The 16,912-nt window shown below is 50.2% G+C and overlaps 2 protein-coding genes across 3 annotated transcripts in view; both read left to right on the top strand.

The window, feature by feature from the left end:
- BTRC (beta-transducin repeat containing E3 ubiquitin protein ligase) overlaps nucleotides 1-4,987 on the top strand; it is a 133,481-nt gene extending 128,494 nt beyond the window's left edge. For both annotated transcript variants that reach the window (XM_074158882.1, XM_074158881.1), the window contains 2 exons: nucleotides 3,374-3,567; nucleotides 4,598-4,987. In XM_074158882.1, the coding sequence (XP_074014983.1) occupies nucleotides 3,374-3,535 (162 nt within the window). In that variant the 3' untranslated portion in view covers nucleotides 3,536-3,567; nucleotides 4,598-4,987. The remainder of the gene's footprint in view (nucleotides 1-3,373; nucleotides 3,568-4,597) is intronic.
- Nucleotides 4,988-12,911: 7,924 nt separating this feature from the next.
- The window catches only part of LOC141472286 (solute carrier family 2, facilitated glucose transporter member 9-like), a 10,434-nt gene continuing 6,433 nt past the window's right edge, over nucleotides 12,912-16,912 (top strand). Inside the window, exons 1-3 of the mRNA XM_074159200.1 lie at nucleotides 12,912-12,938; nucleotides 13,358-13,379; nucleotides 16,816-16,829. Of these exons, the coding sequence (XP_074015301.1) occupies nucleotides 12,912-12,938; nucleotides 13,358-13,379; nucleotides 16,816-16,829 (63 nt within the window). The remainder of the gene's footprint in view (nucleotides 12,939-13,357; nucleotides 13,380-16,815; nucleotides 16,830-16,912) is intronic.

The following is a 16,912-nucleotide window of genomic DNA, read 5'->3' as shown; positions in this document are numbered from 1 at the left end:
CTCACTTTTTAACAGTTTTGCTCTGTGTTTTGAAGTTAATAACTAAACCCATTTTTGAGACTTGTCCTTCTTGGAATCCATGTGCCAGTGGGTTTACTTTAACCTGTGTGTCCCTGATGTAGTAGTAAAGTTGTCTGAATTGTTGTCATGAAATTTCTTAAAGAAAAGTAGTACATTCCAAATTTGAGGAGCAAGAACAAAAGTACCTGAGGATTGCTTTTCAACGGCGTTTGGGTGTTTAAGGAAAAAGCAGGTAAGGACTGGAATAGACAGTGAAATTGCCTCATCCTTAAAGAGCAATTAACTACTTTCATGCTGTCCATTGGTATTTAGTGCAGGTCTGATGATGGTGTGGCTAAAATGTCATTGTGTGAGCGTTAACAGCTTTCACAGTCATGCTTAATAGTGGCTCTGCACTGGTCTTGTAATAATGTGAGAAAGTTGTGAGAGAAGTGGCAGCACAGCCAAGGCCATGGGGTGGTTCCTGGAAGCATTCCTCCATCACATTCACCCCAAAAAAGACTTAGACTGTTGCTGCTCTGATGGCACTTGCCCTGGGGATAAAGGAAGATTTCGATCTAGTACCAAATTCTCATTGAAAGAGAACTATTAAATTTTTTTTTTATTTTTTTAGATGAGAAATGTTTGGGCAGTGTTGGAGTTGGTATACGTTAGGCCTTTTCCTGCTGAGGCACGTGACTGTAGTCTGTGCTCTAAACCAAGCTGGTCCTGGGGCTGTCTGATGCTCTAAAAGCGTGGTTACCTCTCACCGGCTGACCTTCTGCGCGCTCATCGACCACCTGAATTGCTGCTGTTCCCGTAGATTTCGCTGAAGTATTTTACTTCACATTTGGTGCAGGCTGTGAGGGTTACAGGCAGTAGATCATTAAGCCACGCTAACTCTTTTCCAATCATGTATTTGGACCGTAAGCTGCAGAGTAGGAGTCTGCGAGAGCCTTGGATGCCTGCAGGTACTATGTTGAAAAACCTTCTTGTTAGCCAAACAGAACTGCAAATAGTTTCATGGCTGAAATCCAGAAAAAGCCTTTGTCATCAGCCACCCAGTTGCAAACTATGGAACAGCTCTGTGCTCATGAGCCTGTATCCTGAGAGTCTAAGGCTTCGGCTCGATATTAGCAACGTTCCTGCTCCAACCTGAGACAAATGTGTGCCTGGTAACCTGTAGACTTAATTTAACTGGTGTGATTTCCTCTGCATTTTCCAGCAGTGGACAGCCAAAGTGCCCCAGCTAATTATATTATAAATCAGAAGCGGTGGGATGGAAACACTGTAGGAATCTCAACACATGGATACTCATAAATCCCTGTTTGATAGCGATGGAGGGGGCCAGAAGAGGGGGGGCAGAGGAGGCTGTCGTGGTGCTTTTAGGACTTTTCATGTTTATGACAACAGGGCGTCCTTATACCCGCTTACGCGTGGTTTGGTGGGGTTTTTTTCTCTTCCCTCGGCCTCCAAAATTAAACCTGGCTGCACAATGAACATCGTGAGTCTCCTGCAGCTCGTGTTCAATTTTCAAACAGTAGGAGGAAAGTGCACGGATAACAAATGCTCGCTGCACGCCAGGTCCCTTCCAGTTTTGTCTTCTGTTAGTTGGAACAGCGGCCACGGGAATTTGACAGAAGCTTTCCAGGCATAGAAGAAACACACAGTTCAGCTTTCCTTACAAGGTTCAGGTCCTTGTGGCCTCAACTTAGGGGGTGTAGTTTGCTTATTGCCACTGACACAGCAAAGGGCAGGTGCTGTGTGGAACTTCGAGGGCAGCCTTACTTAGCCTACAGCGATTGGGAGAAAAAAGGGAGTTTTGGAAACAGGCTTTGAAAGTACCTCTCTCTCTGTCTCGGCATCTCTGGGAGCAGTCCCTCAGTGAATCTGACTGCCATAGTGATATTTTTTAGCAAGAACTTCATAGAATCATAGAATAGTTTAGGTTGGAAGGGACCTTAAAGATCACCTTGTTCCGAATTCCCATGGGCAGGGACACCTCCCACCAGACCAGGTTGCTCAAAGCCCCATCCAGCCTGGCCTTGAACCCCTCCAGGGATGGGGCGTCCACAGCTTCTCTCTAGACAGAGAAGTTATGGATGCCCCATTCACTTACTCTTCCCTTTACTCACTCTGCCCCTTCACTTACTTCACTGCTACAACACAGACTCTGAAAAAACACTTCTCTTTGGAATAGGTGGGAAGATAGAAACCCATAAGGTGTTTTTAAGACAAATTTGAGTTATGGTTACAAGATCGGAAAGTTTCCAATTACTGGACCTTTTCAAAAAATGATCTTAAAAATTGAATCTGACTTTTGTGTGTGTGTATTTTCAGTTAATTTTAATTTAAAAATGCAGAGTTTCGCTTCAAAGCAGCTGTTGTGCTTTGCGAACTGAACTGTGATTTTGTAGTCCTGTGCCATGAGACAGAGGCTTCCCATTTAGTGGCTAACAATTCTCTTTTGTCTAAATATTTGAGAGACCTGTATTTTCAGTACAAAAATATTTTTAAGCGTGTTTTTTTCCTGTCCCTAGGCCCTTTACAACGTGTGAGCACTAAAGAGAAATATGTATTAAATAGAAGGCATAGGGCTCACTCTACTTGCATGGTTTCTGTTCTCTTCTGACCGAGGAGGCCACTGCTCACTCTCGCAGCAATGTAAGCACCGAAAAAAAAAAACAAAACAGGCAACACAAAAGGGAAAGCACAGTGGATTTGCTCTGTGATATCCAGGATCTTGCCATTACCGCCTGTTAATTACAGCCTGAACTCTGGCCAAACCGTCATGCCATTTCCACTCAGCCTCAGAGCAGAATGCAAACAGCCCATAAAGAATGCCCTTTCTAGTTCATATTTTTAGAACTGCTTAAGAGGAATTATTACTGTGTCACTGGACTTCACAACAGGCTCCTTAGTGTCCTCCAGTATTAAGCTCGTTCCTCTTCAACAGTGGCAAAGGTGCCAAGTCTTGAATGCAAAGTTTTCATCTCTCCCCTGGAATGCTGTGATTTTGGGGGAAGAGTTTCACCGCGGAACAAGGAAGACAGTGCTCCTGTCAGCCTCGCCAGACTGAATTGGGTGGTGGAGGGAGCTTGGTTTGTTCTGCCCAGTACGTGTCCGGTATTGGGATTAAGGAGCAATGGGATAACTTTAATGTAAACTTCCTGCGAGCCGAGCAGTCAGATATGGCAAACCCTTTTCACTGAAAGAGGGCTTCATTTACGCTATACGATGGTGATGCGCGGGGTGTTGCGAGGTTTACTGACAACGTAACACTAGAATCCGAGCCCAATTTCATCTTCCCTGCTCCATCTCAGGTGCCAGCAAGTTTGTGAAGTAACGTGCTGTGTCTCCCACTTGCACTTAGGAGCATTCTGGAAGAGTCTTTCGACTTCAGTTTGATGAGTTCCAGATCGTCAGCAGCTCACACGATGACACCATCCTCATCTGGGATTTTCTGAATGACCCAGCTGCCCAAGCAGAATCCACTCGTTCCCCGTCCAGAACATACACCTACATCTCAAGATAAATAACACTACACTGTACCTCACACTCGCACAGGTAAAAAGAAAAAATAAAAAAGAAGCTCAAAGGTGGCACTGGACGTAGTGTGAACGTGCTGCTTGAATAACTAGCTGAGTCTATCAGTATTTCCCATCTTGGTTGTACAGTAATTACAGCGTCCTGTAAAAGGGACAGGAATAGGTTTGATTCCTTAGAATAGGGACTTTATTTTAGGATTTGGGGCATGTGATGCCTGTGAGTTCCCCTGAAGAACTCCGCCTCCTCCTCTGTCCATCATCATCAATAATGAATTCAGCTATCACTGCTGTCCAGAAGGAAGAGGGTTTCTGCAGAGCGAGTAGAGCAGCTGCTGCCTAACAAGGGGATGCAGATGGCCTGACCCTGGGCAGTTGTAACCAGGCAGGAGGGCTTTGCCAAGAAGCATCAGCTTTATTCCCTCCCTCTGAAGTGGCGACCATTCTTCTCACTCTGCAGCAAGCTGATTCAAGAGAACAGCGTGGCTGAGGGGAGGAGACACTGAGGCACGAGCCCAGGCAAATTAAACCAAGATGCATCAATTTACAAAATGTTTTACTGATAGGGCAGTAAATTCTCTCCTTCTCTTGAGCAGAGCATGGGTGTGAAATTGTTCATGTGAGAGCCTGGTTGGGTTCCTCATCACCGTACCCTTTTGTCGTGGCCAACACGGTGTGGGGAAGACATAATGTTTCATATATTTGGATCAGTTGTAGAGTGGATTTGATGTATATGGGTGGAGTGGGATAGTATGTTTGCCCACTTCGGTGGGTACATGCACCATTACTGTTAGTAGCTTGAGAAAAATGGCAGAAGAGCTGACAGGCTTCTGCAGGGGGGTGTCCACAGTGACGTTTTCCCATGAAAATGCTCCGTGGTGGGGGACATCCTTTGTCGTGTTTGATTGGTAAATATACAGTGATGCTCCGGAGCTGTAACATCAGCCATCCTGATTTTCTCGAGCACTCTGGTCAATCAGATGTTCTTCTAAATCACTAAAAAGTTTAGTACAAATGGGGTTTGTTTGGTTTGTTCTCTTTTTTGTTCCCAGGACTCATTTAAGCTGCAGTATTTAAATTATCTGCCAATGCCAGGACAAAAGAACTATCCACGTAACCAATACTTGCTGAAGAGAGAGGCTCTCAGACTTGTTTCTGGAACAAAGTTGGCATGCGATTGATCTCAGACAGGGTCTACTCAGCGCGGCTGACTGCTAAAGTGCTGCTATATCAGAAGATTACTTTTATCTTTCATGAACAGTTAACATTTTTAAACCTTCCCATCCCTTTCCTCCCTTGTCCCCCTCTTCCTGTTCACTCCTCCTCCCTTTACCCTGTTCGGTTCCCCTCCAGACCCAGTCACAGATGTCCTATGAATATATTTAAGATGTTGCCAGAATGTGTTGCTTTGCTGTTAAGCAGAAGACTTATAGCCACAGTGCACCCTGCTGAGAGAGTCCCTTCAGGGTGGGTGGGAGGGTGGGTGGGAAGGAGGGTGCGACTCTTAAAGACTGAAATCGATATCCATGGCTAGGCCTTTGACAAAGCATTCAGCTCTGAAGAGCAACAGAAACACTTCAAAGCCAGACCAGCCTGTCCCCCCCAGCCCCAACTTCCCTGCAGCTTTTGGCTGTTCTGACTGCAGACCTATTTTTTGTGGAGAGAGGACCCTTGAAATTTGACTATTATGAGCCAAATCCATCTTTTTCCTCTCCTGCCTGCTCTGCTAACCCTTTGGAAGCTGAACGTGTATTGTAGTCTCCCTTAACATCTGCTTGCCTGGGGAATGCTAGTCAGTGACAAGTTAAACTCTCTTCTGCCAAAGTCCAAGCGGCATGATGGGCTGGGGCTGAGATCCCGTCCAACCCCAGCCCGGGTGAAATCTTGGCCCAGGGCAGTATTGCAGTAGCAACGGGAACGTCTCTGCCACCTTCCTCCTGCTGTTCTCCCTGAAGACGGTGTGTTGCTGATGGCTTATGAATCATTCTGTAAACTAGAGGACGTTTGAGGCTGGGGTAAGGAGGAAACCTGGACCCAGTTCCTTTCTTTCCATTCCTTCTCCCCTCAGAGAGGCTGTAGCTGGGTGCTGGAAGAGGGGGCTGCTAAAAACCTTGTGGAGCTCTCAAGATGGAGCCACCCTAGAGTGGAGATGCTACACAGACACCCTGGCCATGACGATAAGATTTTGCTCTCATGAACACCAATGGGGCACAGTCCCCTGGTGCTAGCAGATGGGTAAGATGAGTATGGCCATGAGTGCACTCAGTACAGGTAGCAGTGGCTCCAGGCCAGTTCTGCAGCATTTCTGGGGCTGGCCATCCTAGAAAGCCTTCGGAGGGAGGGCCTTTGGTGTGCTTCTCTAACCTACGTGCATGCTGCATTGCAGTTCAGGGACACGGGCTGATCAGTCCCTTTGCCCATAGCTGAGCTGGATCTTTGCTTCCTGGCTGAGGCTTTTGCAAATCACCATTGTTTAGAAGATAAAATTAGCCCTGAAGATGAGGGACGTGAGAAACAATTCTGCGTGTTTCTCAGCTAGACAGAGATGTCTGGGGGGAAACAGCTGTTTGTACAGAGCTGGAAGGAATTGCAGCAGGCCTGCATTTGGATCAGGAAAATCTGTGTAAAGCAGTCCCTGGCCGTTCCAGGTTTGGGCCCAGATCTTCCTCTGCAGGTCTTGAATAACCCCCGCTGCCTTGGTGGGGAGTTGCTCCTGTCCTGCAGTAGAAAATCGGGGCCCTTTGTCTCCAGGCTGGAGGGGTTTTAAACAGGCTTTGGTAAAACCCTCTTAACTTGGAACTTGGCAGATGGGAAATTTTTTTAAGCTGTTCTCATCAACTTCACTTTGCTGGGGAAGCAGTCGCGTTGTTTCTAATTGCTTGGGATGCGCTTTTTCCACCAATGAAATTTTGCAAGGAGCTGGGCCAAGAGTCCCCAAAGAGCAGTCCTTATCCTTATTTAAGCAGGCTTAAATCATTTTGGTGATGGCTAAGACAGACAAGAAGGCGATGAAGTTACGGGGGAAGGGAAAGCTGGTGCTTGGGGAGTACCTAGTGCAGTTCCCGAAGCACGTGGGCAGCGGCGTTGAGCGCTCGGCTCCCTGTGCTTTCAATGAGACTACATCAGTCCTGAAGAGCGTCTCAGAGCACGTGGTGACACTCCTGGTTTCTGTTTGAACTATTACTGTAAAAGAATGAAGCAGGTTAACAACTCGGCTCTGTTCAGGTAACGCTGACAGTGTGACTTACCTCTGCAGAGTCATAAAGTTCTGAGTCAGAATGCTGAGTTCACCCACAACTAATTTTGGCGTTGCTTTTGAGTCTAGGAAGGCTGGTTTGGATTTTGGGCAGCTCGACATAGCAGACATACTGCAGTCTCAGAGCTGAAGTGGCAAGGGAGCAGAGAGAATCCAAGTTCACATCCAAAACGTTGCTGAGTTGAAGTTCTGAGTCTTATTCGTAATGTTACTTTAACGCTGTTCCTCTAAGTTTGGTTATTGCAAGGTCTGCAGCATGGTTGCATATCAGCAGGGCTTTCTATGACCTTGGCTGCAGATTTAATAGTTATTTTCCTCAGTTTGATCATCCTCTGTCTTTTATATTGAGGTTATTGTAGAAAGCGATGATCTGTTACCCCAGCCTCTGAAGGCTGCAGAACTTCCTAATATTTTAATTGCGTCTTTGCGGGCAGTACCTGCAAGGATGCGTTTTATTTTGCTAGTTGAGAGAATTTGGGAGAACTGGAAGACTGGCTGGCCAGACACGGAGACACCACCATTGCAGATTGTCATAGCCCTGCTGCTCCATGCTGCTATGCTGTAACTTCTGTAGGCACTATTGGGTCTTCAAGTGGTACCATAGTTGGAACTCTGCTGTATAGAGCTGTTTAAGGTACAGTGAGCGAGCAACAGCTGAAATCCATTCCTGGCACACGGTAAGAACATTGTCTCACCCTCAAGAAGGGACTGTGTCTGGGTACTTCATACAGAACCGCGGAAGGGTGAGGATTCCTGCCCCGCTCCCCGAGTTGTACACATTTTCTGATAACTAAGAAGGAAACTGAAGTTAACTGATCTAACTTGAACTTGAAACTGCCGCAGCCTGACATTTGGTGGCGTTTATTGTGCGCCCAGGGAGGAGCCATCCGGTAAGTAGATCTCCCAATGTCAGAAGAAAGTGGCTTTTTCAAACTTCCCCCCCCCTTAGGATATGTGTGCGTGTGTGTGTGTGAGTGTGCAAGGGCGCATGCGAGAGAGAGGTTTCAGCATGAACCGGAGGGATAATCCCTCAGCCCGGCTGGAGTAATCGCAGAGTTTATGATGAAAAGAACTAGAACGTGCCTGCTGAAAGGAGATAAAAAAGGGCTGGAAGCGTCTGTGGGCTTTTAAGTGTTGCACATGGCTTTGAAATGAAATGAAATACCTCTGCTGCGTAGAGACCGGCTCTTCTCCCACAAGTAGGAAGCTCACGCCAGCCTTTCCCCTTGGACTGTGGGATGGAAAGTACTGGAGGTGTGGGACATTCAGAGCAGGACAATCTGTTACGGCCACACCGTCTCCTGCTTGTGACTCCTTCGCAATAGGGCACAGTTTTGCTGCAAATATTTCTCCTCCGCAGAGGAATACGGCTTGCTTTAAAATATGCAAATTAGAAGCATGAAGGAATTTGCAGCGAGACAACTTCTGCGGGGCTGTCTCCTCTGGAGCAGCTCCCTCTGCTCCCCGTTAACATTCAGGTGCCGCTGTTGGAACGGAAGGATTCAGGTGACAAGTTGAGAAGTCTGTGGTCACCAGAAACATTGAAATGCTTTACACTTGTTTCTAAACTGGAAGCTGACTTGGACCACCCTGCTCTACCGACCCGCCACCTGCTCCTGCTCCAAAGGATCCTGTTTTGTTTTCTTAATTTTTTTTGAACTGAAAAAGCTGGAGAGTATCACGTGCGTTTTCTCCGCTCCCAGGTATGTGTTTCCTGCCCCTGCCACAGGTTCCTGTCTCAGTCTGAGCAGAGCTCCGGGCTTGGTTCTGAGGTTTTTTGGCATCCTGGCTCCAATGGGAAGCGCATCTCCAGGTTGGGCTCTTTGCCTGACTTTGTTACCTTCTTTGAACACTATTTCAGATCTGCCTTTTGTGGCTGATGATTCCTAAATTCGATTGGGGGGGGGTGGAATATTTGTGTTTGATCAATCCCAAGTGCTAGCAGCTCTTCCTAGCTAGAGAAGTGGACAAGAAGGAACAGCCAGCCTTCCTACTGCAGGCTTTCTCTTAATTGTGGGAGGAAAAGGAGGAGACAACCCAAGTGGTTGAAAGTTAGAAGAGGGTGTGGGGATGGAGATGGATCTCTTTAGAAGTGGGGACAATGCTGAAGATAGATCTCTTGGCTTGTGTAGTTGGCTCAGAAGAATAGAAGGTGTCTTTGAGAACATCAGAAGTCATCAGGAGGTAATCAAGTAAGGCCTCCAACTGTTGAACTTGTCAGTTGATGCCACTTTTAGGTTGCACTGGGGGCATGAGGAGACAGGGATGGTCTAAACTACACTTGCCAAGAGAAGAATGAACTTTGCCAGGGTCTCCAAGTGGCATGCATGATGCATCTGACATGCTGAGCCTTGCCCTACTGTTGTTCTCCCAAAGCAATAAGCAGCAGCTTCCCGGAAGGAGGGGAGAACAGCAAGTGACCCAGCGATCCCCAAAGGAGGTCTCCATAATGAAATCCCTCTGTCCTCCTGCCAGCAGATCCCTACCGGATTGATTGGCGTGAGGGCATGCCACAGTCTTTCCGTCCCCAGTTTTAATTCGGAGACTCCCAGAAGCAGCAGGTCCCTTGGGTGCACTCCTTCTCCACGGCCCTAGCAGCGGGTTGAGAGGAGCGGCTGAGGCTGAGGGTTTGGCTTTCTCTCCTTTGCCTCTCACCCCATTTTAATTTTGTTTTTTTAAATGAGGTGTCACTAAACTACAGGCAGATCTCCAAAGCATCTCTGCCAGGGTGAGCCTTGTCACACTGACAGAATAAATCGTCCTTTGTCTTGTCAGAATGCTTTTTCCATGACTTTGTGCTTGTTCCCAAAGACTGCTGGGCTTCCACGTTTGTTGTCTAGTGGATATCCCTCGGGAGCTGGCAACACCGGTTAATCCTTAGTGACGTTAAGCTGATATTCTCACAATCGGAGGGATGCTCTGGAGGTACAACAAGCCCTTCAGAAACTGCAGCCAACTCCTAAATAGGTCCCTTTTTTTAATAGCCTGTCACCCTAAAAGATACCCTGATTTCTGCTCAAGCAGGAGCCAAGTGCAGCTGTGGCCAGAAAATCGGCATGAAGTACCATTCCTCGTCGGGGAGCAGCTCTGCCCGGACCTGTGTGAGGAATAACAATTGGTTGCCTTTACAGGCGAAGTGTTTTAACCTGCTGGCCCTCGAGCACTGGTTTGTGTCTGAGCAAAGCTCCCCGTGCAGGAGGAAGGCAGCCCAGCCCGGCACGGGCTACTTGCAACGGTTTTTCCAAGGAAATAGCTGTGAGAATTTTGGGGGGGGGGCGATTCGATGTGAAAACCTGGAGCTGCTTTTGAGCGTAAAACACTGCTTTCAGCTGCTTTGTCTTTATCACGCGAGACGTTGCAGGGCTGGGCCCGGCCCCGGCTTTAGCATGGCAGGACAATAATGTGGACCTCAGCAAAGTGTAACAGATCCCGTTTCTCCCCATCGTTTTCCGCCACGAGGTTGAGGAGAGCTGCGTGCCCCCCAGGCCAGCCTCTGCCGCATCACTCCCAGCTGCTCGGGCCGAGGGGGGGCTGGAGGGTGGGAGCGGTGAGAAAGAACGTGGTCTCTCCAGAGTTTTCTGTTTGTTACTCCGCTATATTTGTTATCTGGATTCTTAAGTAATGAGTGCTTTGAATTTTGTGATTATGTTACGGTGATGTGTAGTTGATGTACTAATGTTCACTTGAGCTAGGATCATGGTAACAGTGTGGTTTTGGTTTTGTTTTTGGTTTTGTTTTTTTTTTTTTTTAACTGTTCAGAAAATAACTTAAATACAAATACAAAGATTAAGCTGTGAATCTCTCCTGTTTTCATTTTGGGGTGAAGGATGCTGTCAAAATATGGAATCATAGAATGGTCAGAGTTGGAAGGGACCTTAAAGATCATCGAGTTCCAGCGCCCCTGCCCTGGGCAGGGACACCTCCCACCAGACCTCGTTGCTCAAAGCCCCATCCAGCCTGGCCTTGAACCCCTCCAGGGATGGGGCAGCCACAGCTTCTCTGGGCAACGTGTTCCAGGGTCTCACCACCCTCACAGCAAAGAATTTCTTCCTGATGTCTAACCTAAATCTCCCCTCTTCCAATTTAAAGCCATTACCCCTCGTCCTATGGCTCCACTCCCTGATCAAGAGTCCCTCCCCATCTCTCCTGTATCAAGCCTCTGTCTTAACTTTGAGTCCCGTGTGTGTGAGTCATGCTTCTGCCACACGTGCAACGTACACGATGCTCTTCCATGCAGTGGGAACACCTGGAAGTGCCGCAGCCGTGGTTTGGACAGCTTTGCCCCAAGGCCTGGGTAGATGCATCTTCGCAGGACACACGGAGCCTGCCGTAGCCGGTCCCACCTCGGAGCCGCCGCTCATGGATGAATGCAGCATCCAAGGCTGCTCTGGCAGTCAGAAAAAAACCCACTTATTCCTAAAACCACAGCACACTTTTTAATTAACAAATTCTCTATTCATAGCTGATGGCCTCTGGCTGGGGCAAATGCGTCTGCCCCGGAAGGCAGAGCGTGGATGGGGCTGACACAGAGGAGCTGGAACCATCCTGCCCATTAAAAAAGTCAGGGGGGGGGAAGGGAAGAAGCTGTAAAGACTTTTCGTCTTTCTGGGTACTGTTGCAAGATCCTGGGAGGAGAAGCACAAATTTGTTTTATAAGCTAATCAGAATCCTGCTGCTCAATAATGAGTGAGTAATTGACACGTCGCAGCACCGCCACGCAGCTCCGCGGCTGGGGATGCTCTCGTGCTTACAGTCCCCCCCCCCCCCGCCCCGAATTTCAACGCGAGCACCCTTGCCCTCGCAATACCTTTCTCTTAAAAACGCTCCTCGGATAGCAGCCGTGGATCTTCCCCTTTTACTTTAACAGCCCCTTTTAAAAAGAAAGCCACCGCAGTTTTAAGATCCTGACTCCTGGGGTGGTCAGAAAACAAACAAACCCCCGCTCCCGCCATCTCTCTCCCTGCTGGCTCCATTCTTGGGAGCCAGCAGGGGACTGGAGATTGCAAAGGCTCCTGCTTTTCCGAAGCGCTGGGAGCAGGATTCCCGTCACTTCCAATCCCTGTCTCTCCTCCTGACAGGGTTCCCAGCAGTCGCGGGCTTTGTTTGGCAAGGGTTTGGGGGTTTTTATGTATGTGCGGATATATTTACCGGATATATATTTAACCTTTTCTGTTCCCTCCCTGCTCTTTCCTCCCATCGGAAAATAGATTTGGAAGAGGAATTGCAGCGACAGGCTTCATCCGTCGTTTCGGATGGGTCTGTAACACAGGATGCAGCTTGATTTAAACACCCCGTGGCTGCCAGCACGCACCAGTGGGACCCCTTACCTTTCGTACTCACGGTCCCAGGTCTCGGTGTGCGGCCAAACACCACACGTACTACCCAGTCCTACCTGAAACAGGTTCTCCTTGCGGGTTTTTTCCAGCCATTCCTTAGCTAGTTCTTCTTCTCCTTGATGTTTAAAGATGAGGATCAGGGTATTTCTTCCAGATTTCTGGGGCTGAGACTAGTGCTGTTCTGCAGGGTGAGGGCTGGGAAGCTTCTCCCAGGAATTCTGCCTTCGCATCCAAAAATTCAAGTACTAAAGAGAGTCTTTGAGAAAGAAAAGCAATCTCAATTGTAAATTTCCACTGGAAAAAAAATGAACACCAGACAGCTTATCTTAAATAGATTCAGTGGTTAATTACCCTTTCTGTTTAAAAATGTGTGCCTTATTTCCACTTCAAATGAAGGAGGAAAGTAATGTTTACCATAGCTTCAAATTAACAGCATTTGATCAGCCTACGGCTTTAAAATGAAATCTTCTGTTGGGGCTTTTTTTTTTTTATCATCATGCATAGGCGCTTTGGAGAGTGCAGTGAGCTGGGGTTTGGGAAGGGGAAATCGGCCAGTTCGGACCTGCTGGGCTGGAATGAGTGTAATTCTTACAAAAAGCACGCTTAGGGTGAATCCAGCAGTGGGGTGGTGCTGCGTCGGTTTGAGGAAGATGAGGATGGCAAATTCTCAGCAGAGGAGGCAGCGTGGCCGGGGAAACAAAAGCCCGGAGCAGATGGACGTGCTCTAGTGCTGCCATTGATTCCTGCCTCCTGCGGTGGAGCTCCCCCCGTGCCATGGCAGAGCTGCCGGCGCCCAGGAGGGTGCGGAGATGATTCAACGTTTGGTGGGAATAAGGTGCCACTCCTGGGCTCGAGAGCCTGGCGCTCGCTCTGTGAAGCTGTGCCTGCAGAAGATTTCTCTTTTCCAAGTGCTCTAGTTGCTTCACGGCCAATGCACACCCTGCCCAGGACACTGTCCCAGGGAGCTGCTGGAGGAGAAGACTAGCAGAGGAAAGTAAGATCCTGCCGACTCTTCCATGCAAATCTAACAAAACCCACTAATGGGCTGCAGAATCTGAGGTCTCAGCCTGTCCCCTTTGCTGGCTGATCCTTCCTACATCTGATGGACAGGGATGTGATGCTCTTCTAGCAAGCTCCCGCCAGTGTGTGTGTGTGTGAGAGTACCAGCCACTTTGCTTTGCCCCAAGAGAGCTTGAACACTCACTCATTATATCCCCAAGGGATACTCTTTGTCTCTCACCAGTGTTACCTTCCCATCCTGAGCTTTGTCTCCCAAGTGCTTTGTTCACTTGCACCTGGCTGGCAGGAGCAGCTAGAACTCTCCCAACCAGCAGAGAGGTTACTGACCTGTGGGGCTGATCCACCAGGGACCACTGAAGTTGGATAAAGAATATGACCTGGAAAACCTTACCAGTACCAGTACTGCTAAATAGCCTTCCCGCAGCTGGAGAGTGGACTTGGGTGGGCTTTTCCAGTGCAACAAGGCAGAGACAGCAGCTTGAGCAGTGCTTTCAGTAGGGACACTGCTGAGTTTCTTCTGGAGGCCACCGCGGTTTGCAGAAGACTCGAGCCCCTGGTTAACGTCACGCAGCTGATGTGTCCAAAACTCCCTGTCCCGTGCCCGAAGCACCCTGCTGGCATTTACGAAGGCAGATCGGTGAAGGCTTCTCCTCCGAGGGGGCAGCGAGACAGGGAGGCTGCTGGACCGTCTCCATTTCTGCTGTGTCAACTCCGAAAGGGCAGCGCCGGCAAACTGCTCTGACCTTTCAAGCTGCCGTGAAGTCCACAGGCGGCTCTGCCTGCTGTGCCCGTGCCGACGAGTTCCCTCTCCGCCGGCACGGGGACAGGGGCCGGTGGCTGCTAAGCAATGCATCTTTTTGCCTACATTTATTTGAGCTGCGTGTCGCTTCCTTGTGGATTTTGTTCCGCTTTGGACTAGATGGTGCTGGGCGAACACCCAAGAGGCCGCACTGAAGAACACGACCTCTCCGAGGGATTTCCGGCTCGTCTGGGAAAAGGGGACGGACTCTCCCGGTGCGTCTTCCCCGCTGCCGCATTCCCCAGTCCTGCAGAAATCCTCACGCCATTTTTGGGTGAGGTTTTTTGTGTCTTTGGTGTGGGGTCCCGCGGGGCTGGCTCGTGGCTGCCAGTGCCTGGCACCTGGGGAGGTCGCAGGGAGGCAGGAGGCACCGGGCTCTCTGCCACCGCAGCGGGGCTGGCTCTGCCCTTCCCCTCCACACGAGCTCCTTGGGGCAGGCTGGATCCTGCTTCTGCCCGCACCGTGGGCAGCTCGGCTCTGCTGGGAGCCTGCGCAGCACCACGCCGTCGGTCGTGGTTTAACCCCAGCCAGCAACTAGGACCACGCAGCCGCTCTCTCATCCCCCCAGTCTGGATGGGGGAGAGAATCGGAAGAGTAAAAGTGAGAAAAAACTCATGGGTTGAGATCATAGAATTGTCTGGGTTGGAAGGGACCTTTCAGATCATCTAGTCCAACCATCAACCTAACTCTGATAAAAACCATCACTAACCCATGTCTCTAAGCACTATGGCAACCCGGCTTTTCAATCCCTCCAGGGATGGTGCCTCAACCCCTTCCCTGGGCAGCCCATTCCAAGGCTTAAGAACCCTTCCTGTGGAAAAATTGTTCCTAATCTCTAATCTGAACCTCCCCTGGTGCAACTTGAGGCCATTTCCTCTTGATAAAGAAAGTTTAATAGGTAGAGCAAAAGCCACTGCATGCAAGCAAAGCAGAACAAGGAATTCGTTCCCTGCTTCCCAAGGGCAGGCAAGTGTTCAGCCATCTCCGGGAAAGCAGGGCTCCATCATGCCTAACGGTTACTGGGGAAGAAAAACACCATAACTCCAAACGTCCCTCCCATCCTTCTTCCTCCCCCAGCTTTATATACTGAGCGTGACACCACATGGTGTGGCATATCCCTTTGGTCAGTTGGGGTCAACTCTCCTGGCTGTGTCTCCTCTCCAACTTTTTGTGCCCTCCAGCCTGCTCATTGTCGGGGTGGTGTGAGGAGCAGAAAAGGCCATGATTGCTTAGCAACAGCCAAAAACACCAGCGTGCCATCGTTAACTCCCTCCCAGCTGTGTCCCCCATGACACTATAAGCTATGGGGAAGCCATCAGGAGAGCATGGGGCTCCAGCAGCCTCTCCGTCCTCCTTGGCCTTGGCAAATGCTGTCGTCTGTGCGGGATTCATGTTGGAACTGGCTCTTCCTGCTCCTCTGCCTCTCCCAGTCCTCCTGGGTTTCTCCGTGCCCCAGGCACCGTGTGTGCAGTGCCTCCAGGAGAGGAGGCGTGGGAGCATCTGAGACGGGGACAGCCCCAGTGGCTGCATCTGGGGACCGGGGCAGCAGCAAGGCAAGAGTGGGACAGGAGCTCCTGGGAGTGACAGTGGGAGGGGATGAGGGTGGTCTGTGGGCTCACAGCTGCTTTCCCAGCCAAGGGGAGTGTTTTAGCCAGGGAGTCCTTGCACGGAGGCAGGGAAGTAACAAGGACGGCTGTAAATTGTGGAGACGAGCTCCCTCGCAGCACGGAACAGCGGGTGTTTCTCGCCAGCACTCGTCCCTGTCATACCGTGTGCCACCGTCAGCGGGTCAGGTCACAGGAGTGTCTCCAATTAACCCAGCTCCCTGGTGGCCCTTAATTGGCACCCCAGGCTTTCCTCCTCCTCCTCCTCCCTCCGTCAGCACGTGTTTCTCACCTGTACAGCTGCTGCTAATCCCCTGCTCCCAGCATCCCCACCACTGCTGGGAACTGGTGGCAATAACCCAGATTTGCCCCCTAAATCAAGGCAGGCACCACTCCCTGGCTTGGAGCAGTGTCCTGGGGGTGTGCCTGCGTGGTCCCCAGCATCAGGCTGTGTGGTGGGACAGGGGCTGTGGCTGCGGGGCCCAGCACTGGGCTTGGGTAAAGGCTTCAGTGCAGTGGGGCTGGGAAGCTCCAGGAAGGTTTTTAGGAGGGTACTTGCTGGAATGGCTCAGGATGGGGGAGAGATGGCTGCTGTTCCCCCTGTGACAAAGACCACTGGACTGGGCACATTTAACCCTCCAGGTGCTGGTCCCAGAGATGAGCCGTGTGCCTGGATTGGGAGCATGGCTGTGGGACACAGCACAGCCTGGCTTATCGTCCTGTCCCAGGTTTGCTGCTTTGCCCTGTCATAGCACAGGGATTGGGGTGAGTTCTGGGAGTGTTTAGGGCTGTCCCACAGCACTGCAAGTGCTTTGGGCATGGCTGGTACCCACTGGCTGCACATCCTCCTCCTGCTGGGTCGTCTCATCTATGGACATATCTGACAAATGGATCTTCATCCTGCTGCTTTGGGACCAAAATGGGACCATCGGCTGAAGGACTGTGTCTCCCTGCAGGTCTCTCCCACCATGACCCTGTCACCAAGGTCTCTGCAGCCACCCAGCACAGCTGCATGAAGGTAAAGGTGACGACCCAATTGAGACATGGAGAAACTGAGTCTAAGCAAGACAAATGAGCTCTTGAGCAAGTGCCTGCCCCGGGAAAAGCTGAATGCCAGCAGGCTGGGAACGGCTTGTGGCTGGGGGAGAGGGTACGGTGCTTTCAGGGAGAGCAGGAGGCTCGTGTGGAGGGAGGAGATGGAAGCTGGAGCATCCTGTGGGGGAGGATGAGGCACTCTGGCCCTTCTTCACCAGAGACAGCCCGGCTGGGGTTTGGCACGGCAGGCCCAGAGGTGCCCATGACCGTGAGGGCTCTCCCAGCCCTATTCCTCTGCCCCCCGGCCCCATGGGACC

Source organism: Numenius arquata, chromosome 15 (assembly GCF_964106895.1).
Source record: "Numenius arquata chromosome 15, bNumArq3.hap1.1, whole genome shotgun sequence".
Classification (NCBI taxonomy): Eukaryota; Metazoa; Chordata; class Aves; order Charadriiformes; family Scolopacidae; genus Numenius; species Numenius arquata.
Note: the sequence above shows the minus strand (reverse complement) of the source record. Positions and strands in the feature narration are given on the sequence as shown.